The sequence below is a fragment of the Coregonus lavaretus genome, assembly GCF_964263955.1.
Source record: "Coregonus lavaretus genome assembly, chromosome: 11".
In the NCBI taxonomy this organism is placed as follows: domain Eukaryota; kingdom Metazoa; phylum Chordata; class Actinopteri; order Salmoniformes; family Salmonidae; genus Coregonus; species Coregonus lavaretus.
Genome location: NC_139998.1, coordinates 45,272,906 through 45,298,670, shown reverse-complemented (window position 1 = coordinate 45,298,670; position 25,765 = coordinate 45,272,906). Strand labels below are relative to the sequence as shown.

The 25,765-nt window shown below is 42.1% G+C and overlaps 2 protein-coding genes across 2 annotated transcripts in view; one reads left to right on the top strand and one right to left on the bottom strand.

The window, feature by feature from the left end:
* Positions 1-6,235: 6,235 nt before the first annotated feature.
* Positions 6,236-11,303, top strand: LOC311136754 (small conductance calcium-activated potassium channel protein 3-like; the record flags this gene model as incomplete). Its single annotated transcript, XM_084171028.1, has 8 exons — positions 6,236-7,843; positions 7,959-8,054; positions 8,163-8,581; positions 9,100-9,241; positions 9,639-9,749; positions 10,613-10,740; positions 10,861-10,930; positions 11,022-11,303. The coding sequence occupies 8 exons, from the start codon at positions 6,236-6,238 to the stop codon at positions 11,301-11,303; spliced, it is 2,856 nt and encodes a 951-aa protein (XP_084027154.1).
* Positions 11,304-14,749: 3,446 nt separating this feature from the next.
* LOC311137331 (polyamine-transporting ATPase 13A3-like) overlaps positions 14,750-25,765 on the bottom strand; it is a 59,426-nt gene continuing 48,410 nt past the window's right edge. The window contains exons 22-32 of the mRNA XM_084171771.1: positions 25,629-25,708; positions 25,493-25,535; positions 25,267-25,376; positions 25,016-25,112; positions 24,799-24,871; positions 24,439-24,616; positions 23,892-24,076; positions 23,650-23,738; positions 23,437-23,517; positions 20,625-20,717; positions 14,750-19,723 (exon numbers count right to left, since the gene is read on the bottom strand). Of these exons, the coding sequence (XP_084027897.1) occupies positions 19,511-19,723; positions 20,625-20,717; positions 23,437-23,517; positions 23,650-23,738; positions 23,892-24,076; positions 24,439-24,616; positions 24,799-24,871; positions 25,016-25,112; positions 25,267-25,376; positions 25,493-25,535; positions 25,629-25,708 (1,242 nt within the window). The 3' untranslated portion in view covers positions 14,750-19,510. The remainder of the gene's footprint in view (positions 19,724-20,624; positions 20,718-23,436; positions 23,518-23,649; positions 23,739-23,891; positions 24,077-24,438; positions 24,617-24,798; positions 24,872-25,015; positions 25,113-25,266; positions 25,377-25,492; positions 25,536-25,628; positions 25,709-25,765) is intronic.

Sequence of the window (25,765 nt, the reverse complement as noted above, 5' to 3'; positions counted from 1 at the left end):
GGGCCTATGCCCTCCCAGGCCCACCAATAGCTGCACCCCTGCCCAGTCATGTGAAATCCATAGATTAGGGCCTAATGAATTTATTTAAATTGACTGATTTCCTTATATGAACTGTAACTCAGTAAAATCATTGAAATTGTATGTTGCTTTTATATTTTTGTTCAGTATAGTTAATGAGTTGCTTATCTAGAAGATATATCAATGTTATATTTATAAGGTGGAATCAGCTGCTGCCGTTTATAGAGGAATACAGTATTGTGGTAGCCATGCCTTTTACTCTGCTACAATACTGTTATAGATGCTAATACCATACAGGTGTAAGAAAATACTGTTACTGTAGAATGTAATAGTCAAAACCCTCTGATCCAAATAATTATGCATAGAGTGCCTTGCAAAAGTATTCATCCTCCTTGGCGTTTTTCCTATTTTGTTGCATTACAACCTGTAATTTAAATGGATTTTTATTTGGATTTCATGTAATGGACATACACAAAATAAAAATTAAAAATAACGGAAAAGTGGTGCATGCATATGTATTCACCCCTTTTGCTATGAAGACCCTAAATAAGATCTGGTGCAACCAATTACCTTCAGAAGTCACATAATTAGTTAAATAAAGTCCACCTGTGTGCAATCTAAGTGTCACATGATCTCAGTATATATACACCTGTTCTGAAAGGCCCCAGAGTCTGCAACACCACTAAGCAAGGGGCACCACCAAGCAAGTAGCACCATGAAGACCAAGGAGCTCTCCAAACAGGTCAGGGACAAAGTTGTGGAGAAGTACAGATCAGGGTTGGGTTATAAAACAATATCTGAAACTTTGAACATCCCACGGAGCACCATTAAATATGACACCACAACAAACCTGCCAAGAGAGGGCCGCCCACCAAAACTCACGGACTAGGCAAGGAGGGCATTAATCAGAGAGGCAACAAAGAGACCAAAGATAATCCTGAAGGAGCTGCAAAGCTCCACAGCGGAGATTGGAGAATCTGTCCATAGGATCACTTTAAGCCCTACACTCCACAGAGCTGGGCTTTACGGAAGAGTGGCCAGAAAAAAGCCATTGCTTAAAGAAAAGAATAAGCAAACACGTTTGGTGTTCGCCAAAAGGCATGTGGGAGACTCCCCAAACATATGGAAGAAGGTACTCTGGTCAGATGAGACTAAAATTGAGCTTTTTGGCCATCAAGGAAAACGCTATGTCTGGTGCAAACCCAACACCTCTCATCACCCCGAGAACACCATCCCCACAGTGAAGCATGGTGGTGGCAGCATCATGCTGTGGGGATGTTTTTCATCGGCAGGGACTGGAAAACTGGTCAGAATTGAAGGAATGATTTGAAGGGAAATTCTTGAGGGAAACCTGTTTCAGTCTTCCAGAGATTTGAGACTCGGATGGAGGTTCACCTTCCAGCAGGACAATGACCCTAAGCATACTGCTAAAGCAACACTTGAGTGGTTTAAGGGGAAACATTTAAATGTCTTGGAATGGCCTAGTCAAAGCCCAGACCTCAATCCAATTGAGAATCTGTGGCATGACTGAAGATTGCTGTACACCAGCGGAACCCACCCAACTTGAAGGAGCTGGAGCAGTTTTGCCTTGAAGAATGGGCAAAAATCCCAGTGGCTAGATGTGCCAAGCTTATAGAGACATACCCCAAGAGACTTGCAGCTGTAATTGCTGCAAAAGGTGGTTCTACAAAGTATTGCCTTTGGGGGGGGGTGAATAGTTATGCACGCTCAAGTTTTCTTTTTTTTTGGTCTTATTTCTTGTTTGTTTCACAATAAAAAATATTTGCATCTTCAAAGTGGTAGGCATGTTGTGTAAATCAAATGATACAAACCCCCCAAAAAATACATTTCAATTCCAGGTTGTCAGGCAACAAAATAGGAAAAATGCCAAGGGGGGTGAATACTTTCGCAAGCCACTGTAGGTAGTGTTCCTTTTTAGTTCCAATGAACGTTGTAGCTGAGGCTGACCAATAAATTTGCTGTGAAATCAACTGCCTTTTGATGTTATTAATTTGTGTCACATTTATACTACAATTCACTTGGAACACAATAGACATTGAGCTTTGATGATGCTTGGCAATTATTTATTTGTTCTGTGCTGCCTTTCTCTATAACGTTTTTTTTTTTTTACAGCACAGCAACATTCAAACGGTAGCCTGCTGACCAAGCACACTGCAGTCTTTAACGTTGCCTGCCACCAGTTTGAAAGTGTGTGACCACAATGTATTACTAAAAGGAAATGTTTGTAGCTTTACCTCACTGGCTTCTTGAAAGTAGCTGGGTGTCAAAATGTATTATGATCGTTTAATTATAATAGTGAATATGATTGTTCATTCAAATGTCATAACTCCACCCATGATTTTGAACCTTCATAGTCTCTTTTGGTTGGTAAGAGACTATCACTGGTATCCATTGAGTTAAAGCCCTCAACCCTAGAACTACATTAAGCATAAAATAACACATATTAAGCCTATACGTTTAAGAATGTATACATTATTCAATGACTGCATTAAGCAGTGTGTATGTTGTCAAATGCATTATTTGAATTGAATGTTTATTTTCTACCATAAGCCACCTCCAACGTCATTTTAGAGAATTTGGCAGTACTTCCAACCGGCCTCACAAACGCAGAACACATGTACCCACGCCAGTCTAGGACCTCCACAAATGCATTATTATACTGAACAAAAATATAAATGCAACATGCAGCAATTTCAACGATTTTACTGAGTTATAGTTTATATAAGGAAATCAGTCAATTGCAAAAAAAAATATTTAGGCCCTGATCTATGGATTTCACATGACTGGACAGGGGCGCAGACATGGGTGGGCCTGGGAGGGCATAGGCCCACCCACTTGGGAGCCAGGCCCAGTCATGTGAAATACATAGATCAGGGCCTAATGAATTTTTTTCAATTTACTGATTTCCTTATATAAATTGTAACTCAGTAAAATCGTTGAAATTGCTACGTGTTGCATTTATATGTTTGATCAGTATAATAATGCATTTGTGGAGGTCCTAGCCTGGCGTGGCTACACGTGTTCTGCGTTTGTGAGGCCGGTTGGACGTACTGCCAAATTCTCTAAAATGACGTTTGAGGTAGCTTATGGTAGAGAAATAAACATTCAATTCTCTGGCAACAGCTCTGGTGGACATTCCTGCAGTCAGCATGCCAATTGCATGCTCCCTCAAAACTTGAGACATCTGTGGCATTGCGTTGTGTGACAAAACTGCACATTTTAGAGTGGCCTTTTATTGTCCCCAGCACAAGGTGCACCTGTGTAATGATCATGCTGTTTAATCAGCTTCTTGATATGTCACACTTGTCATGTGGATGGATTATCTTGGCAAAGGAGAAATGCCCACTAACATGGATGTAAACAAATGTTTGCACAACATTCGAGAGAAATCAGCTTTTTGTGAGTATGGAACATTTCTGGAACATTTTATTTCAGCTCATTAAACATGGGACCTACAAATTACAAGTTGTGTTTATATTTCTGTTCAGTATAGATCAGATGTTTTATGATGACTTGCTATGGCAAAAACCAAAGTCACTTTTGGACAAGAGCCTTCATTTATGACAGCTGTATATATGATAGACACATAAGGAAGTAATAGCTGTATATAGGCTATTCTTATATAAAACGATGCCAGGTCGAGAGAGCTGGGTAAGGGAACCTTTTCCCTAAAAAAATGTGATGTGGCACAACCTAACCTTAAATTAGGACGTTGGATTTGAGCAGATAGCTTGGATTATTATTACAAACATACAAACTTCCCCTGTTATTGATTCAATAATGAATATTAAACTGTGTGTCAGGAGGATATATAACATAAATTAAGAACAAGTCTGAGTACTCTAGTGTGTCACAGATTTTAGATTTATTATGATGTTCTGGTGGTCTCATTCGTGAGCAGATAAGACACTTTGACCCCATCTCAATTTGTCTCTGCGATTCCTCGCATCCTATCTCATCACCTCCTTCTCAAGTGTATTGGGGAAGAAGATCCAAGGTCCTAACCCTGAGTCCTTTTTCCCCAATGAGTTTTGAGAAGGAGAGAGCATGTGAGGAATCGAGGAAAGATGAATAAGAAAAAGGCTTTGTATGGTCTGTCCTTGACGGAGGAGATAAGAGGCCATGTGTAGGCCTTTGAACTATGAAGCATCAATGACAAGTTTCTCTGACCGCTAATTGAAAATTCTGCTTTGAAGAACCAATAGTTATTTTAGCTATTTATGGGCCTGCTTTGAGTCCATGTATGTGTGATCTGTGATGTGGTCCTTATTGCTTAGATTCGATGTCACACCCCTTTCTGTATCCTGTTGCTTTGTCTCGCATTCTATTTGCATGTCAAGCCTTTAATAAGCCCAGCAGCTGCCCTTTCTTCAGTTTGAATCCTAATGATCACTTTCAAAGGAAAGCGGACCTATCTCAAGTATAGGAAGAGCCTGTCTAAGAAGAGCCTGTCTGTTGTCTGGCTCCCACTTCAGAAGCATTTCGAGCGGTGCCCTTCCCCGGCACTGGCCAAGATCACCTCCAAGTTGTGTCTGGATTTCTACAAGGACAGGGAGACAAATGGATCTGAAGGAATAAGGTAAGAGTCTCCAGGCTATGGGGTATGACTACTGGTCTGGTCAGTTCTCTCTCATGCTTTGGGTCGATAGAGCAGAGAAAATGACAATAATACATGCAAGAGTTTTTCTTTTTCTTAAAGGGTCACACGATTGGATACATTTTTTGAGCAAGCAAAGAGAGGGTCGATAACGGTTTAGTTTAAAGACAATAACTTCAATTGGATTTAACCAGTTCCTTGTGGAGTTTCTTGAATATTGTGTAGTTGGTTGATAAATTAGACTAGGTTTCTTGTCCTGAAATCCTTTCATAGGTTATCAGTTATATGTGGAGGGCAAATATTTGTGGTGCAGTAGGACAGGAGACAGAAATGATGAATCATGAATAATCTGTGAAATTGATTCTAATCATTTTCTTAAATAAATAGTACTGTGGATGTTTTAGCACAGTTGGCAAATACACAAGGCTACATAACGACAAAAATATTAAGAGTACAAACAAAAACAAAAAGCAATGCAAAAATGTGTAAATAGTGTATTCAACATTGATGCGCCAGTTAAAGCCAATATAGGTTTATTTTATTCAAGCCAGCCCTACATCCCTTCAGTAGCAATGGTGATTTCCCTGTTTGAGGATGATTCATATCAGAAGGGCTCTCATCTGGTTTTGACAGGGGCTCTCTAGTCTCACAAAAGAAAATGTCTCTGTTAGAAGTCCTATGTTTGCTTTAGATCTTTGTTAGCTTTTGCCCTAAACTGTAGTGCACACTGGTTTTAGTTCACTTAAAAAACCTTAGAAAATTCTCTCTTTATGATCAGATATGACACTTTACACCTTTATGAGGGAGTTGACTCAATGTCTTTGTTTAGTATTCGTTCATGTTTTCTCTGCTTTCTTGCAGATTATTCTTGTGTTAACGCAACACTCTTTTAGCTGGATGGCTGTAATACACCATGCATTGGCAATTGCACATGGTTACAGCAATATAAGCGGTTGCTTTGGGAAACATTTTTATTTGAATCTGGATTCCTTCCTAGCAAACTCTTTGCAGTTCATCAATGTAAACAGTGTTAAAAGTGACAAGATTTTCCCAACTGACTTTCCAGCACCACAGTGCTGAAAAACCTGGACAAAATCACTGGATTATTAATCAATTCTTAGTTAACTAACAAAAACAAAAAGTTGATTAAAAAGACACTTAGAAACAACTAAATATGAATAAAATATTCAAAATGTACAGGAGCCATTAAGATAAGCTTCCAGCGGATCTGGGGCATCACCCAACTGGGTGCTACACATTGGTAGTGTAGAGGAGTAGCTAGCCAGCTACCTACGGAGTCCATAAGGAGAGGCTGAGGACATCAGGGACAATCAGGTGTACTAAAGGCTCTGGACCTGTCTCTGGCTGACTCTGATATGACCACCGACCTCCCTCGCTGTAACCAAGATGCTCCCCCCTCCCTCCACCGCTCGGACCGCTCTACCTCTATTCTTGCCTCAACTCCCTGACTTTTAGATTATTATTTTTTATCACATTTTATTAATTTAAATGTGGTTCCTTGTATGTGTTACTGGAATTTAGCTTTTAGCTGCCATAGTACACATGAAATGAAATAAACCATTATCATCATTATACATTATGAGGCTGGTTCTAGTCAAACCCACCAATGCAACGCGTCGGCTTGATTCAACAGGAGACGCTTGCAACGACCGAGACCCCGATCACTGCAACTCAAGAGGGCAGTTCCTACCAGACAAAGCCCCTGAGGTCATGCAGTATCGCTACTCTGGAACTGCCCTCCAGCACCAAACATCAGTACCAGAGCAGAGCACTAACAGCATGTCCCCTTTAACTTCTCTGCCACTGGCTACCCCGAATGGAGTCGCTCCACCAAGGAAATCGCCACCATTAAAAACACGTTGCACTACACTTTCACAACTGAGCAATCAAGATCTCCTCCGCTTTTGTAGCCAGGTGGGCGGTACTCTTGAACTGCAGTGTGGAAGCCCACTCATGGCCGAGTGGCATGGGACCACGGTGGGACGTTCTGATGAGGACTGTGGCTCTGTTCACTATTCTCCTAGCACAAAACATGGTTCAGGGTTGGCAGGTTTCCAGCCACGATCAAAGCAGGGCTTCTTGAAGGACTGCCTCTCCACATTTCCCAAGAAGGGCACTCCTCCTTCTTTGCAGTATACTCACTCCTATCCTCAGAACACCCTGGTCTCATCGTCATCCCAGTTTTTCAGGCAGGAACCAAATCAAGAGGATCCCTCAACAGAGACTGTCGATCACCAGCAGGATCATTTCACATCCCGATGCAGAGGAGAAGACTGGCTGAAGGAGTATAGTCAATGGCAGCAGACCCATAATCATTTCAAGCTTAAAGAGCATAACCTACCACCAGTCTCAACTACTGAAAAACCAGAACCTTCGCTCAATATACCTATGAATGGCAATGAGTCAAGTGAAGTTAGGCAGCTCTTTGTTTTGTCTCAACCTCAAGACCAGCAGCTACCTCCCATAGAAATGCAACACCAATGGATGTTAAGGAGTGGTTTACCTAGCTGCTGTGCCAATGAAGATGGAGTACATTGTGGGAGCCAACAACCTTCCTTACACCAGCATCAAGACCCTGAATGGCAGCATTGTTGTGATCATTTTAGCACCCTAAAATGCCATCAGTTTTCTCTCTACCCATCCATCAGCAGCAGCCCACGAGTGAGGAACGCTTCCGGTAGCCATCGGTGGCCGGAGAACCATAATCTAGTGGGAAAAAGGCAACGACAAAGAGAGCAGCAGGTACATCCTCATACCAAAAAGGTTGGTCATGTTGGATTGACGCCTTCCCTGTCCAAGAGCAGTAGCCCACTCCTTCCCGACACAGTTGTGACCAGTGCTAAATACAGTGGGGATGTTGGGAGACTCCTGAGCAGCCTTGGAGCTTCGCCACCAAACCTTTCAGAGCTGGACTCAGAGAGACAAGAGCCCCTCCAGACACTCCAAAGGTCCGTCTTGGAGGAGGTGTTCTCGAAAGGCTTCAGCGAGAACAACAGTAAGGCCAACAGTGAAGGAGCAAGAGACGCGCCACAGAAGAGGACCAAGGATATTGGCTATAGATTGAGCCAGCGTAGGGCGCTCTTTGGAAAGCGCAAACAGTTGAGCGACTATGCCTTGATCTTTGGGATGCTTGGAATCGTCATCATGGTGATGGAGACGGAACTGTCCTGGGGGGTTTACACGAAGGTAAGAAATGTCTCTATTGCAGTGGATTGATAATAATAATGTAAGCTAGCATTGGTAAAACAGGACTGATTCAAAAGAGGGGATTTCTTATCTTAATTGTCTGTCTTCTCTGTAGGAATCCTCATACTCATTTTCTCTGAAATGCCTTATCAGCCTTTCAACTGCTATATTACTCGGACTAATCATGATGTACCATACACGGGAAATACAGGTGATATGCCACCATCCCCATCTCTACAATATTACTACAGTTTTCCCCCTTGCTCTTATTTTCCCATTGACTAAATCCCCTTGTTCGCCCTACTCTCCTTACACACAGCTCTTCATGGTGGACAATGCAGCTGATGACTGGAGGATTGCCATGACATATGAGCGGATCTTCCTGGTTCTGCTGGAGCTGCTGGTCTGTGCCATCCACCCCATTCCGGGCCAGTACGTCTTCACCTGGACAGCCCGGCTGGCCTTCACCTACACGCCCTCAGTAACCGATGCCGACGTCGACATCGTCCTCTCCATCCCCATGTTCCTCAGGCTCTACCTGATCGGTCGCGTCATGCTGCTGCACAGCAAGCTCTTCACAGACGCCTCGTCGCGCAGCATTGGCGCACTCAACAAGATCAACTTCAACACGCGCTTCGTCATGAAGACTCTCATGACCATCTGCCCCGGCACCGTGCTGCTGGTCTTCAGCGTCTCCTGTTGGATCATCGCATCGTGGACAGTGCGCGTCTGTGAGAGGTACAGGCTCCGCCCCCAACACAGTAGGCCATTCCACTAGCACTGCATCACTCCTACCCAGTACATTTCACACTGAAAATCCTTATTTGAGATCATGAGAGATTACGGCCTCTCAAGTCTTGATTATGGCTCTACTTTGCCTCTCTGCTTGATATAGTTCATACATTTCTATATGTTTAATTATATAAGATGTTAATATACTGTAGGAAAAACCCACTGGGCACAGACGTCAATTCAACGTCTACTTTTGACTGACATTTGGTTGAGTTATCAATTAACCAGGAATTCAATGTGAAATCAACAAAACAATTCACCCCGTCATTTCAGTTAAAAGTCGGGTGGAAAAAATACAAAATTCCCTTATGTCAGTGACTTTTTGCAAACCCAATCAGTTTTCCACGTTGATTCCATGTCATCACATAGATTTTTTGTTGGGAAACAACATTGATTCAACCAGTTTTTGCTCAGTGGGTAGATACATGTGTTTATTATAACAGGTATGTTTCTTGTTCCTCCAGATATCATGACACACAGGAAGTGACCAGTAACTTCCTTGGGGCCATGTGGCTCATCTCTGTCACCTTTCTCTCCATTGGTTATGGAGACATGGTCCCTCACACTTACTGTGGAAAGGGTGTGTGTCTACTGACTGGAATCATGGTATGTTTCCAACACATTCCCCATCCACAAGTGTCAAAAGAGATCTTTGGCATTCAGGATGAGGTAGCTCTAGGGCATTGTTCCCCAACGGGCGGCCCGAGGGTGATTTTATTTGACCCTCCATGATTTGAGAAAAAATATATATATATTTTGTTGGACAAAAGACTAAAAACACCATCAAATTAGCTCCAAGTGACTTTCATTTTGGAAATCTGTTCCAAAGTATTCCCAAGAGAAATGTAAAAATAAATGTTTGTCATACCCGTGGTATACGGTCTGATATACCACGGCTGTCTTCCAATCAGCTTTCAGGGCTCGAACCACCCAGTTTATAATATTGAATAAATCATATATAACGACTCTTGAAAATATTACTGCCTGTGTCTTTTCTCCCCAGGGGGCCGGCTGCACTGCCCTGGTGGTTGCGGTAGTTGCCAGGAAGTCAGAGTTGACCAGAGCTGAGAAGCACGTTCACAACTTCATGATAGACTCTCAGCTCTACAAACGAGTAAGTTGACATTAGAGGTCTTCATGGCTACAAAAAGTTGTGCCTGACCTGAACTGGACCTGTGGATTTACTACCCAAACCTGATACATACCGAATAACAACTTTTTTATAAATAGACATTATAAAAAAAGATAATGCCCCCAATCAGCAACCCAATAAGCAAAATGTTGTCGAAAAGGTATATTTGTCTAATGTTGAAGGCATGTTCATTTTCAGTTCCAAGGGCAGGTTTAAAGGACCAGTGCAGTCAACAACGTGATTTTCCTGTGTTTTATATATATTTTCACACTATGAGGTTGGAATAATACTGGGAAATTGTGAAAATGATGATAATGCCCTTTTAGTGTAATTGCTGTTTTGGTGGGATGGAGTTTTGCCATGCCTGGTGACATCACCTATTCAATTTGTGAACATAATCCTGTCCTCTTCATTACTATCCAATTAGTAGAAGGCTTTCGAAGTAGTCCATTTTCTTCTTCTACTACTTCTATGAGTTGGCAAACAAACTGAAAGGGTGCACACTGCCACCAAGAGTGTGTTGTTTGAACAGGAATAAAGCCAAGGTTGGCAATTTACCTCCACCTGCAGTTATGGAATGTTTCCTCACAAGTATAATTAATTGGCTGATCCCCCTGGTGACCTGGATGGAATTATTATCATCATTCATTAACCCATAGGAAGTCCAGTTGACTACTTCAAAATGGTGAAAGTCCTCAATGGCGCTGCCCATGCTAACAGGCTTTTGAGCATTAGTCTATCTATATCTATGGGCAAGACAGACTCCACTGCTAGGGCAGTCCACTGTGACAGTCTGCCATGTCAGCCAGTCTGTCATGTCTCTGTTTTCTTGAATGTTCCCACAGGTGAAAAACACAGCTGCCAATGTACTCAGGGAGACATGGCTCATCTACAAACACACCAAATTAGTCAAGAAGATCGATCACGCCAGGGTACGCAAACATCAAAGGAAATTCCTGCAAGCCATTCACCAGTAAGTAGTGTGCCTTTTCAAACCGTTGTTAAATAAAGATTAGTTGATTTGTGTGTATCGGTATAACCCTTACCTTTTCTCTCCATAACTCTCTCCCTCTCCCACTTCACCTTCCCCTAGATTGCGCAGAGTCAAAATGGAACAGAGGAAACTCATCGACCAGGCTAATACACTTGTGGATCTAGCCAAGGTGACTAAGCACCTTCATCATCATCTCTAATTTATAGATTTTTTTCTAAACACTGATCATAAGAGTTTGACACACCGTTTTTGCTCCACAGACTCAGAACATGATGTACGACCTGGTGTCTGACCTGCAGCGGCTCAGCAAGGAGCTGGATAGGAGGATCGGTAGTCTGGACGACAAACTGGACTCCCTCCTAGTCAGTCTGCAGGCCCTACCCAGCCTGCTGTCCCAGGCCGTCACACAGCAGCACAGGGACTTCCTGGATGGCTTGGCCCCCCGTGTACGGACAGCCTCGAAGGGCTCCGAGGACGATTGGGTTCCCGCCAGGCGCCAACGGTCCCTCTCCACTGCACCACAGACCATACCTTACAGCTGACAGCCTGCCAGCTCGGGACATTTTAGCCTCTGTCTATTAATTTGAGAGTGGTTAGATCTCTCCAGCACCATCCCTCAGCTGTTTACCAAAACAAGTAGAGGGGTGACCGATTTGAAGGTTTTCTGAATCCCAAATTCCTGTCAATGTACCTGGGTCATTCTTGAATTGCGGTGGAATTTGGGCATGGCATTTTGGGAAAAAATTATTTAAATTGTATTTATACTATTGTTTTATTTTGTTAAATGGTTTACATTTTTTATATACTATTTTTTTGTTTTTGTAATACCAATTACACCAAATGTAGGCTGTCATACTAAAGTGTGATTAGCTAATAATTGTCTTTAACCCCATAAAGTCTAATTAGCATAGTAAAAAAATCCCCATAAAAATCTGTCAGTTTAAGCTAGAGATATCTTTTTGTTTTTTGCATTGGCGTCTGAATCCACCGCATCCGCCAATGTGGCAATTCCGCATCTGTGGTGAAAGGTGACAGAGCTAGGGCGGTGTTTGTCAGACCATGAGACGTCCCAAAAATCTGTCTTCTCACAACATCGTCTGTAGCGTCCGAACAGTTTGACCCCTCTATTGAAAGATGAGACTCACGAATACTATGGTGTTCTCCGTTTTGCTAGGTGCGTCTCTTTCCAGAATGCATGCATATGTAGGAAAGTGCCCAATTGGATAATGTCTGATTTCTGATCGTCTTAACTCACCACGTACACCACTAATAAACTGAGCTTCTAAGTAATCTTTTATTCGCCTCACACAAGTCAACGAAGTCTGTTTTTTTTAACATTCATTGCGAATGATAGTTCCTCAGTATTTGAAAAATCTTTCCAACATTCCCGACCTCGATAATCACCAAGCCGTGTGAAAGAGCAAAATATCATGATCTGACGATCCCATATATCCAGTGGAAACTTAATTAAAAAACAGCTGTCTGTCCCGAGCTCACTGGTGCAGGAAACTGAGGGCCTGGAAATGGCTAGTTGATACAGTGTTGCAAGTTCGCTAGTGACATCTTCGGGCCGGATCCAGTGATGATTTGATACAATGGTGCACTTCACTAGCAATTGCTCAAGTCAAGACAGATAGAAAGGGAGGCAGACAGCCGGAGTAGAGAGATGAATGTGATTGAAAGAACCAGAATTTTCATCAGGATATTTTCTACTGTTTTTATTCGTGGGTTTAAGGCCCATGTATTTTAATTAGTTGACGATGGAAGTTATAGGCCTACTGCTATCTATAGCATATAGGCTATCTCTGAGTTCTATGCTCTTTTTCTTTAGCCTCCAATGGATCACAGTGTATCAATGTGTCCATGTGGCAGAGGCTAGTGCTCTCGTCATAGTTGAATTTTAACTTTTAGATTATCATTTTACTTCAGATTTTTATGATTAACCACGTGACAATGATTTTGAGAAACGAAAACCTTATTATTGAAATGAAACGGTTCCACAAAAATGCGCATATAAAAATAATCATAACTGGCACGCAGATTGGTAGAAATGGTAGGATAAATTGTAAGCTTCCCCAAACTTGAAACTCACAAGCAGCCTATGGTCTTTACTATTACACCCATTTAAAACATTTTGAACGCGTCGGAGTTCCCTTGAAAAAACATGCCCGCCTATGGAAATCAAAGGCCCTTCCAACTGATATGTTCTGGCACCGGCATAAGCGAGACATCTCACTGGCTTTTTCAGGTTTCAGGGCGGGGAGGGGACAATAGATCAGTCGATCAGAGCCATTGGTCCCACACTAGAATCCCGGCCTAAAGTTGAAGCGTTACAGATTCCGCGATAGAAATGTAATGGCCAGTTCCAATTAAGCCGACATATTTACATTTACATTTACGTCATTTAGCAGAGGGCATTATCCAGAGCGACTTACAAATTGGTGCATTCATCTTATGGTAGCCAGTGGGACAACCACTTTATTTTATTTTATGGGTGGGTGGGGAGGGGAGGGGGGGTATAAGGATTACTTTTATTTGTATTCCAGGTATTCCTTAAAGAGGTAGGGTTTCAAGTGTCTCCGGAAGGTGGTCAGTGACTCCGCTGTCCTGGCATCGTGGGGGAGCTTGTTCCACCATTGGGGTGCCAGAGCAGCGAATAGCTTTGACTGGGCTGAGCGGGAACTGTGCTTCTGTAGAGGTAGGGGAGCTAGCAGGCCAAAGGTGGATGAACGTAGTGCCCTCGTTTGGGTGTAGGATATGATCAGAGCCTGAATGTAAGGAGGTGCCGTTCCCCTCACAGCTCCGTAGACAAGCACCATGGTCTTGTAGTAGATGCGAGCCTCAACTGGAAGCCAGTGGAGTGAACGGAGGAGCGGGGTGACATGAGAGAACTTGGGAAGGTTGAACACCAGACGGGCTGCAGCGTTCTGGATAAATTGCAGCATTTACCGTGAATGCAGTCTCCACTACAGCGGGAACATGATGCGGTTTGAATAGAGCCCTACATTTCTGCGCTGTTTTTATGAGATTTGCTATTTTCCAGAATTTTGACTACATAATGTAGCCTAACTTTCTCAGCAACTAGGCTAATATGAATAATATTGGTATCATCTTTTAATATTTTTAGCTCCTGATGTGTTAAATTATTTACTTTTTATTACTAATCAGACAATATAACACCATGGAATTTATGAAAATGTCTATTAAAACCATAATCACACGGTTTAGCAATGTTAAATCCAAGCGAGATATGGTTCTGGGTGGCAACGTTATAGTTTGCAATAACCCCCCATGGGGCACTCTGTTCACGACGTTGACATCAGCAAACCGCCATACACGTGGTCTGTTGAAACCGGGATTTATCCGTGAAGAGCACACTTCTCAGGGGTGCCAGTGGCCATTGAAGGTGAGCATCTTCCCACTGAAGTCGGTTACGACGCCGAACTGCAGTCGGGTCAAGACCCTGGTGAGGATGACGAGCATGCAGATGAGCTTCCCTGAAACGGTTTCTGACAGTTTGTGTAGAAATTCTTCAGTTGTGCAAACCAACAGTTTCATCAGCTGTCCAGGTGGCTGGTCTCAGACCATCCCACAGGTTAAGAAGACGGATGTGGAGGTCCTGGGCTGTCGTGGTTACACGTGGTCTGCAGTTGTGAGGCCAGTTGGAGGTACAACAATGTTGTAGGTGGCTTATGGTAGAGAAATTAACATTTCATTTTCCTGCAGTCAGCATGCCAATTGCACGCTCTCTAAAAACTTGAGACATCTGTGGCACTGTGTTGTGTGACAAAACTGCACATTTTAGCATGGCCTTTTATTGTCCCCAGCACAAGGTGCACCTGTGTAATGATCATGCTGTTTAATCAGCTTCTTGATATGCCACACCTGTCAGGTGGATGGATTATCTTGGCAATGGAGAAATGCTCACAAACAGGGATGTAAACAAATTTGTGAACACAATGAGAGAAATAAGCTTTTTGTGCATATGAAACATTTCTGGGATTTTTTATTTCAGCTCATGAAACATGGGACTAACACTTTACATGTTGTGTTTATATTTTTGTTCAGTATACTTTTTTAACTTGAAATGTAGTCAAAAAATAGATCTGTTTATTTGACAACCACATTTATTGAAAAGAAAAAATAAATCAAAAGAAATTAAACACAATCCTCAGTAAAGAAATACAAATAAATAAAAAATAAATTACAAGTACAATTTTTTTTCTTTTTTTTCAGAAGCCTCTTAAGGGTTGGGAGATTGGATTTTGTAGCACAACAATCAATCAACATACAAGAGAACTGTAATAAAATGTCTACCAACAGGATTTGTTTTTAATTCAGTTAGGTAATTAACTGAATTGTATTTCTCTTCGTTACAAATACACACATTTCCCTGAGGAAACAATTCCACTGGAAGTTCTACAGACTTAGTGGCTGATATGTTCTAAATGCCTCTTAATGGTTTGTTTCAAACACTTAAATAAAAAGCAGGTGATTAGAGATGTCAACAGGCGGTATAATGTACCTTAGAATTTCAGCATACACTTCATCGCTTTGATTTAGCCGTATCTTGGTAAAATATGACTTTGTGGAGGGGAAAAACAGGAAGTATAATTTTGCAGAGTAACTATTTGCAGGTTTTGGGTTATCATTATTGATTCAAAGTTGAAGCATTAAGGTGAGTCATTATGACAGTTGAGACTGAATCGTTCCCCTAGCAGCAAAATTATCCCTTCTAGACGAGAGCGAGAATACAGGTTACGATATCCACAGCAATGCACATTCTTCAGCCTGTAACACTGAGATTTTACAAAAAAAACAGACAGCGTATATAAAACTCAAAGCATTGTTAACATGTTTTACGTGACGGGTGCTAGTGAAAACTAACATTCAGCTAAAGATGGTTAGAATATTTCTGCCCAGAAACAGTGTTTGTCGAGCTGAGGTGCCAATATATGAATTACATGGAATCCCTTATTTCAATCGTTAGATTCATGGTAACTCTTTTCAGAGAGTACTGAGAAGATATTTCTCACATGACTTTATATTGGTCGTAGAGCACAGGCGTCAAAAGTCATTTAATGGAGGGCTGAGTGTCTGCATGTTTTCGCTCCTTCCTTGTACTTGATTGATAAATGAAAGTCACTGATTAGTTAGGAACTTCCCTCACCTGGTTGTCTAGGTCTTAATTGGACAAATTGAAAGGAAAAATCAGAAGACACTCGGCCCTCCATGGAATGAGTTTGACACCCATGCTTTAGAGATAACTAGGGCCCAGTTTTTCCCTGGTTAGGTCACAAGCCCTATAGCAGGGGTATTTAACTTTTACCCTACAACACGTGTCCAACTCATTCCACGGAAGGCCGAGTGTCTGCGGGTTTTCGCTCCTCCCTTGTAATCAATTTATTAATTAAGGTCACTAATTAGTTAAGAACTACCCTCACCTGGTTGTCTAGGGCTTAATTGAAAGGAACAACCAAAAACCTGCAGACACTAGGCCCTCCCTAGAATGAGTTTGACACCCCTTCCCTATGAGGTCCGGCGCCTGCTAGTTTTCTGTTCTACCTGATAATTAATTGCACACACCTGGTGTCCCAGTTCTAAATCAGTCCCTGATTAGAGGGGAACAATGAAAAAAAATAAGGGGAACTGGCTTTGAGGTCCAAAGTTGAGTTTGAGGGCCCTATAGTATCAGACAATTGCACCTCAACATCATTGGCTTAAATAATTATAGAAATGCCCAATGGACTCATGTCTAATTCAGGATGATAAACACATAGAATCACTTGTTCTGTAACATTGATAGTGACAAAACACTGGAAAGAAATCCAGACATTACAACAAAAAAAAGTGTACAGACCACTGATTGTGACAAAACAGTACCAAGAATAGAAAGCAACACTACAGCCCTTGGATATAAATGCATAATCCAGACTTCAAGCACATCTCTAAACAATCTTTTTGAAGATGCATTTAAACACAAATAATGTAAATGTACATCTAAAAAAAATACACAGGTAGTCCCATTTTTTTGTACAATTAAAATGAACAGATGTGACTTGTTTACAACCATTTAAACATGTATTGAAATGTTTTTTACTCTTTGGGAAACACAAAATGTTTGGTTTTCTATAATCACGCAACAAAAATGTCATTTTGAATTTAAATAATTACAATTAACATTTTGTTCTGAAAATAGCAATCTGCATCTTGTGCAGATATTTAGGAAAGATCCTCTCAACAGAAGAAAATACCAACACCAATGTAAATAATTATTCAGAAACATTGAGTAAATATACCTTTACTAAAAGCAGAATTGTCACGGATTCAATCTAGAGTTGGTTTGCAGACACAGGTGAATGTACTCTTTTTTTCCCTGGTCATATTGTCAACAACCAATATTGCTGGATATTCCTGGAGAATGCTCGCTCTACTTTGCATTCTCTATACACCTGTGTCATATTACCAACACTTAAAAAATCAGGAACAATATAGGCCTAGTAGAGATCTGTAAGGTTTGAGCATATAATCATGTAAACTAGGACATCTGTTTTTGTCATTCTTGAAATTGAAATGTGAATCTGAAAAATAAACAAAAGTGATTTATGCAGAAATTTAAAACAAGATAAGTTAACACTTTGCTTTAAAGGCCCAGTGCAGTCAAAAACGTGATTTTTCTATGTTTTATATTTCCACACTGAGGTTGGAATAATACTGTGAACTTGTGAAAATGATAACCATTTAGTGTAAGAGCTGTTTGAAAAGACTGCCTGAAATTTCAGCCTGTTTTGGTGAGGTCAAAACCTCTCTGCCAATAACAGCTAATTCTCAGTTTTCCCCTCCCCACTCGGACCACTCCCCACTCGGACCACTCCCAGACAGTCCTAGCAAAACTCTTGCTTGCGAAATTGCTATTTTCTAAGAAGCCATTTTTGCTTAGAGCGCACATATAGTCTACATTAGATTATTATTATGGACAAAAGAGCAAGACTATTTTTATTTGTCAAACGGCAGCCAAGCATCGATTATCATGTCACCAGATGAAGACCCTCGATATTTATTGGAAAGGAGAATTAAGCAAATAACCTTGCACTTTCCCCACCCTGTGAAGTTCATCATTTATTTTATCTGTAACCTAAAACTGCATGCTTTCCTGATGAGTCATAGTGGGAGGACCACACGTCATCGCGTGACTCCAAGTTCACTTTGATATGATGGTTATTATATCAATATTTGCGCAAAAAAAGCATTACCTTTTTTTCCACATAATTCATTTTAGACACAAAAAGATCCCACGTTGTCTATCGGTTTCCATCAGGCCTGTCAAGACATTTTTTATCCAACATGTACTTTACTCGCATAAAAAGGTTGGATGTAAACCTGGTTAGTAAGGTACTTAACTGTTACCCAGAAATGATTTGATAATGAGATAAAAACGGCTGCATTGGACCTTTAACACCATGTAAATACATTATTTTTAAAGATTTGAACTAGCATTCGAGCGATACCCCTCAGTACTGTGTTTTTGGCAATTCTGACACAAACACATTTTGGATGTCATCAAATAAAATATCAGATGAACACAAACTAGGATCTGACCATTATGTGATGACCTGCTACTATGAGGAGAAAGACAGGCTTATGAAGTACACAACTGACTGGCAGAAAATATGACATGTACAACACATGAGGGTGGACAGCAATGCACACTGTACATTTTCTGTATTGAAAATATAAGGATAACAATGGTGGCTGGTGGGCGGAGATATAGGACAGGCTCGTTGTAACGGTTGGAATGAAATTAATTCATCCATTCCAGCCATTACAATGAGCACGTCGTCATATCTCTACCCAGCAGCCTCCTCTGATGGACAATGAGTTTTAGCCCTTTGATTTTTCTTTTGACTGTGCAGTTTGCAAATGGTAATACAATGCATGGGGGTTGTTGCTACCCATGATTCCAATCTGTTTGCATTCTGCCCCTTGTTATGCCTTGTGACTCGTTTCATAATGCAAAAAGGTTCTGGTCACTGTTCAGCAATATTAATACTACAGTACTTTTGGGTAAGCAGTAGTATTCCAACCACCATATAACAATGGCTATACGGAGCTAGGTTCATGCACATCCATGCTTCAAGTCCCCTGTATGATGACCATGTTAGTGGAGATGTCTGGTGGCTGCTTACAAACAAACGCAAATGGGAGAAGATCTGGAGCTCCTGGAGGAATCACGGCGACAGCAATAACAATTGTAGAAATCATTATCGTTTTAAAACTAAGATTGGAGTTTGTCAGTTCGCTGCATATTTCTGCAAGGGTTAAAAAGCAGTGAGGCAATGATTAAACTCATAATGACAAAGGGGTCTGACTGCCACAGGACCCAGCCTGTGGAAAACATGGACTCTTGGACTGCAGGTAGACCAGCTGAGGTTGTGGAGGAGAAGGCGGGGTGGATATAGAGTAGACCATCCTGGGGGTGTATTTGTGTAGTAGACCAACAATTGTATACCAGGGGGTGTTGGTTGGTGAGGGTTACGTAGATCAGCCAGGGTCTGAACAGTGTGCTGGATCTGAGCAACAAAGAGCATGGAGAGCTCCACACTACCACTTCTTCACCCCAAAACATTTTTCTACCATCACCCTAGCTTTCTCCTCCTTCTTTCCATAGACCACCGTTTCTTTTTGTCCTTTTGGTCGTGTGTGTGTATGTGTGAGTGTCTGCTTTAGCAAAGTGGGGGGCGGGGGGGTGCTAGGAGTCGGCCATGATCTGGTAGGAGGAGCCGTTTTCAGGGGGGTTACCGGGCAGCAGGGGCTTGGCCTCGGTGGTGGTGGTGGGTTTGGGGGGCCAGTCGGGGTCCACGCTAAGCTCCTGGGCCAGGTGCATGTAGCGCGCCTTGGGTACCTTCCTTCGCCGGCAGCACAGCCACGACAGACACTTGGGTCCCCAGAGGTCAATGCCCCCCTGGAAACAACGATAACAACAACGAGAATGGTGGGAAAGGGAAAAGAAAACAATGAATATTTTATTCCTCTATGGATAGGTTTCCCCATTTATTCTCTTTCCAATTGATCCCTTTAAATTATATATTTTTATTTTCATGCCTTTAGACAGTAGAATGATATCACATGCACTACATAACCAAAAGAAGGTAGCGATGGGATTCAGATTGGTTCACTTTATTGCAAATGCACATTGTTTTGGTTAATAATTGAAACAATTAAATCATTTCCTGGGGAACTTTCCCCTCAACAGAAAATGTTCTTAGGCCATTCAAATTAACGTCCAGCATGGCAATACGTTTTGGGGATCGATGTTTTTCTGTCAGAGAATTACCTAAAAACAAGCAGACAAGCTAAGATACCGCAGTTCAACAAAAAAGGTAAGTGTGACTATTTGCAATTGGAAATTGGAGCACATTTTACCTGCTACATATGGAAGGAGGCCAAGAGTCACACAATGTGTGGGACATACCATTCTCAGCTAGCCTGCAGTGTATACATACCTGATCTAGGCCATGCTATTTCCACTCTGTTAGCGGCTTACAGTGAGGTGCATGCAACCTGGGGAGCTTACCGGAGCAACGTCTGTACTAATGCTGGAACTTTAGATAGACAGGAGTGAAGACTGGGGCAATCATGCTCCCAGATGAGTAATAACACAGGAGACCAACCAGGGGGCGAAAGAGAGGAGGCAGAGAGCAATCAGGTATGCACATGCAAGGTCTGGGGAGGTTATATAGAAAGAGTGCTGGGTGACTGAAAAAGAGAGAAGGAGAGGAGGAGAGGAAAGAAGAAGGAGGGGGGGGCATAGGGGGAGGTGAAAAGCGACGGTGGAAGAGAGGAGGCGCGTCAGAATTCCCAACCTGTTTTGTTGGAGCGCCGTGTGTGGTGCCATAGCTGCCCTGCTTGTCTCGGCTGAAGACAAGCTTCCATAAGACGACGTCAAGGACGAGGGTCTATGGAATAATAGGCGCAGTGGGCAGGAAATAATTACAAAGAGTAGAGTCGCTACCTGATCACACAGCTTTTCTCAAGAAGATTTTGTACATTTGTTTTTTTGAATAGTCAAACTATTGAAAGGACATTTAGGGTGATTTCAGGGCTGTGCGAGTTATCTAAATCTACAACAGAAGCTTTTTAAAGTGGATTTTGTTGTGATTTTGTTTTGTGACAGATCTGTTGCTGGTGATTAACCATTGAACGTCATTGGTTGGGGAGTGAGAGGTTGGCAGCTTTGGAGAGAGCATCATCTTGTGTCACTGCTAAGCTGTGCATGGGCTTATTCCTCATTTTATTGTTACAGCCTGAATTCACAATGGATTAAATATGTTTTTCTCTCACCCATCTACACACAATACCCCATAATGACAAAGTGAAAACATGATTTTAGAAAATTGAGCAAATATTTGAAAAAATAAATACAGAAATATCTCATTTACTTAAGTATTCACACCCCTGAGTCAAAACATGTTATAATCCCCTTTGGCAGCGATTACAGCTGTGAGTATTTCTGGGTAAGTCTCTAAGAGCTTTGCACACCTGGATTGTACAATATTTGCCTATTATTATTTTCTGAATTCTTCAATCTCTATCAAGTTGTTGATCATCGCTAGACAACCATTTTCAAGTCTTGCCATAGATTTTCACGCAGATTTAAGTCAAAACTGTAATTCGGCCACTCAGCAACATTCACAGTCTTCTTGGTAAGCAACTCCAATTTAGATTTGGCCTTGTGTTTTAGGTTATTGTTCTGCTGAAAGGTGAATTCATCTCCCAGTGTCTGGTGGAAAGCAGACTGAACCAGGTTTTCGCCTGTGCTTAGCTCCATTCCATTTTGTTTTTTTGAAATCCTGAAACTCTAGTCCTTAACGATTACAAGCATACCCATAACATGATGCAGCCACCACTATGATTGAACATATGGAGAGTGGTACTCAGTAATGTGTTGTTTTGGATTTGCCCCAAACATAACACTTTGTATTCAGGACAAAAAGTTAATTGCTTTGCCTCATTTTTTGCAGTATTACTTTAGTGCCTTGTTGCAAACAGGATGCATGTTTTGTAATATTTTGTACAAGCTTCCTTTTCACTCTGTCAATTAGCTTAGTATTGTGGGGTAACTACAATGTTGTTGATCCATCCTCAATTTTCTCCTATCACAGCCATTAAATGCAAACTGTTTTAAAGTCACCACTGGCCTCATGGTGAAATCCCTGAGCGGTTTTCTTCCTCTCCGGCAACTGAGTTAGGAAGGACGCCTGTACCTTTGTAGTGACTGGGTGTATTGATACACCATCCAAAGTGTAATTAATAACTTCACCATGCTCAAAGGGATATTCAATGTCTGCTTTTTGTATTTTTACCCATCTACAAATAGGTGACCTTCTTAGCGAGGCATTGGAAAACCTCCCTGGTCTTTGGGGTTGAATCGGTGTTTGAAATTCACTGATCGACTGAGGGACCTTACAGATAATTGTATGTGTGGGGTACAGAGATGAGGTAGTCATTCAAAAATTATGTTAAACACTATTATTGCACACAGTGAGTCCATGCACTTATGTGACTTGTTAAGTACATTTTTACTCCTGAACTTATTTAGGCTTGCCATAACAAAGGGGTTGAATACTTACTGACTCAAGACATTGCAGCTGTTCCATTTTATTTTATTTGTAAAACAAGAAAAAAAAAGAATCCACTGACATTATGGGGTATTGCGTGTAGGCCAGTGAAATGTTTTTTCTTAAATTTAATCTATTTTAAATTCAGGCTGTAACAACAAAATGTGGAAAAAGTCAAGGGGTGTGAATACTTTCTGTAGTGCTTCTGCTCTACTGTGCAGGGCAAGCCAGAGGCATTTTCTAATAGTAAATCACTGGTGAGCCATCTATCATTGGGCCACAAAGCTCAAGGTCATCATTTTCTGACACTTGGAGATTGAGAGAGAAAAGGAACTGGGTGCGTAACCAACCACCCATTAGATTTAATGAGTGGTTTACAGTGTGGCAGTCACTGTGGTGATTGCAGGTTGTATTTACAGGTAGGAATTATGTGATGAAGGCGATTAAGCCGAAACGTAAGCCTGTTTTTGTATGTCCCGTCAATAAATATCAGATCTATCTAGAAATAGAATGTTCCTTCTTCTTTGTGTTCCTGGATACTCACCCGTTGTGTGGGTCCGCTAATGTTAGAGTTTCTTTTCATTGGGTTACATCGATGAAAGACAAGGCAGTGTCAGGCTTTCTCATAATGAAAAGGTAGTCAAATGGTACGTCACAGACAGACACTGTCTCAGCCCTCAGCTTCATCCGTTAACATTCTGCGACAGTAGGTCACAGTCAACACACAACAGTCACTCTCCAGTAGGCCACAGTCACTCTCCAGTAGGCCACAGTCACTCTCCAGTAGGCCACAGTCACTCTCCAGTCGGTCAGTAGGACACAGTCAACACACAATCCAGCACCACCTGACTGAACCTAAGCACCACTGATGAAAACATTGCATGACAAAACAAAAACTGTACATGAGAAAATGACCTATGTAACATGGGGTAAAGAGAGCTCAGAATACTGCAAAAAAGAACAGCGCACATCTCTCTGATGTGTGTGTGTGTGTGTGTGTGTGTGTGTGTGTGTGTGTGTGTGTGTGTGTGTGTGTGTGTGTGTGTGTGTATCTTACCTCCACTAAGACAGACAAGGCTGCATTGGCTATGATGATGAAGAACAGAGTGATTCTCCATTGAAACGGAACACACACAATCTAGATCGAAAAATAAAAGAGAAAGATTCACAAGAGCACATTCACAATGTCACTATTGTAGGACCCAATTCAACCGAAGCTTGAGGCTAATATCTGTATAAAGCTTGTCTCTCGTGGTTGACGTCCACTCACCTCTAGGAATTCATCGATAGCAGACACAGGGTAAAACATGATGAAGAACAGAAATATGTACAGGCCAATACATGACACCACAAAAGGCCCTGCAGAGACGGAAAGAGAAACGATAAAACCTACATGTCAGTCACACAGCAAAGAATACTCACCACAATGGTGCACTTCCAACCAATCTCAAACCAATTTTAGAACCAACACTAAGGTACGTGGGGAACATTGGTGTAAGTAGTGATCCTCACAGTTTTTGTAGCTGGGCTGTCTGAAGGGCTTTCCCTTGGAGAAGACGATGGCCACGATGAGGTACTGGAAGGAGGAGACGTAAAACAGGGAGGTGTTCTCGTAGTTCTTGATGTTGTGGTCGTCCCTCTCCTCTGAGGAGTTGTGTTCTGGCCAGAAGTTGGCATGGAGGGACGAGTTGCAGGCACTGGGAGAGGAGAGACACACACAGGGCGCACAGACACACACACAGTCAGAGATATTTAGCACAAAGCAGCTTTACAAGTCAAAAGCTGACTGTCAATGTCCCTACTCTTTGCGGTAATGACATACAGGAAGACATTCACGGCTAATGATATTACTGTGTTTACAGTTGGCTTATTGGTTTGTTTTGAGTCTGGTACTGTTGTCTCATTGGTGTTTTGTTACAGGTGTCTTATTGGTGTGTTTGCATTGGAACTGTTGTCTTATTGGTGATTCATTGGTGATTCTAGATTGTTACTGCTATCCTCCCAATGGTGTGTTTTCAATAGGTCCAGTAGTTATCTTGGGGGTTGAACTTGGACTCACTCGGACTGTGGTGTCCAGATGTGGTACCAGTCCTGGTGTCGGACCCAGAGGAAGGCAATGGTCTGGAAGCCCAGACAGATGAGGATCTGAGTCAGCACAGAGAACAGCAGAGGGCCTGAGATCAGACCTGAGGGGGGACGCCTCGACACCAGCTCCTTCCACGCTGGGTTCAGAGACACTGGACAGAGAAGGTGGGAGAGAAAGAGAGAGAAGTACGGAACCAGAAGATCGAATGGGTTGAGAGTGAAGTACAAACCAAGCAAAGTTGGTAGTAGATCAAACAAGTATAATGTCTGCAGCATCAAAAAGTGAACTTTGCGATAACATAAAGCTCAATCTAACTGGTGTTGCTTTACTTACTGGTGAAGACTACGAGGAGGATGATTGCGATGTCGATGAAGAGGAACTGGAAGTCTCCCAGGTTACTGAGGATCTGACAGGGTTACAGAGAGATAAGGTCAGAGGTCAGCTACTGTATACGCCAGAGAGTAAATCCATAGAATGACATATTTGATAGGATCTCTGAGGAAATCTCCTGACAGGAGTGCAGAGACTAAGAGAGGGGTACTGTACTCACAGAGTAGAGAAGGGTGACACTGATGTACTGGATGATGCTGTAGAGGGCCATGAACTTGAACACACAGAAGGAGGTGATGAGAGCCGCTCGCCCCTCTCTGTGGAGAAATAGTCGTTTTTTATGGAGGCATAAACGAGTGAGTCAGCATGCAAGTTTATAAGGCTGACTGATTAGCCTCTTAGCTTGGCAGTAGGCTGGTGTTAGTTTGTCAGCCATGTTCAGCTGATGCTCGAGGCCCAAGGAAGGCCTACCTGATGAGGCTAGGCACACAGGAGATGTTGGGGGTCCTGGAAGTGAAGGGAGAGGCTACGGAGGCCTCCAGCTCAGAGAGAGAGATCCCACCGTGAGCCCTCTTCAAAGCCTGGAGAGCAAGGGTGAGGAGGGGGTAGAAAGTCGAAAGAAACATTAAGCAAATTTAAAGGAATGACATAATGTCTTTACTTCTATCTGCATGCTTTCAAAGAGGTCTGTACTTACACCACAATCGTTTGCGCCGTCTCCACACATGCCTACAAAATAACTGCAGATGGGGAAAGAGAAGATAATTTACTGTTTGTAAATGTAATTAATGAAATATTTTTTCACTATTTGTGTCAACAAATGTTCTACTCACTCCACACTCTGCAGTGCCTCTATGAGCTCAGTCTTCTGGTCGGGGGCCATTCTGGCAAACACTGTGCCATGCAGCACCAACTACACCAGATAGGTCAACAACAATGCATTAGACAACCAAATCACAACAGCAGTAGC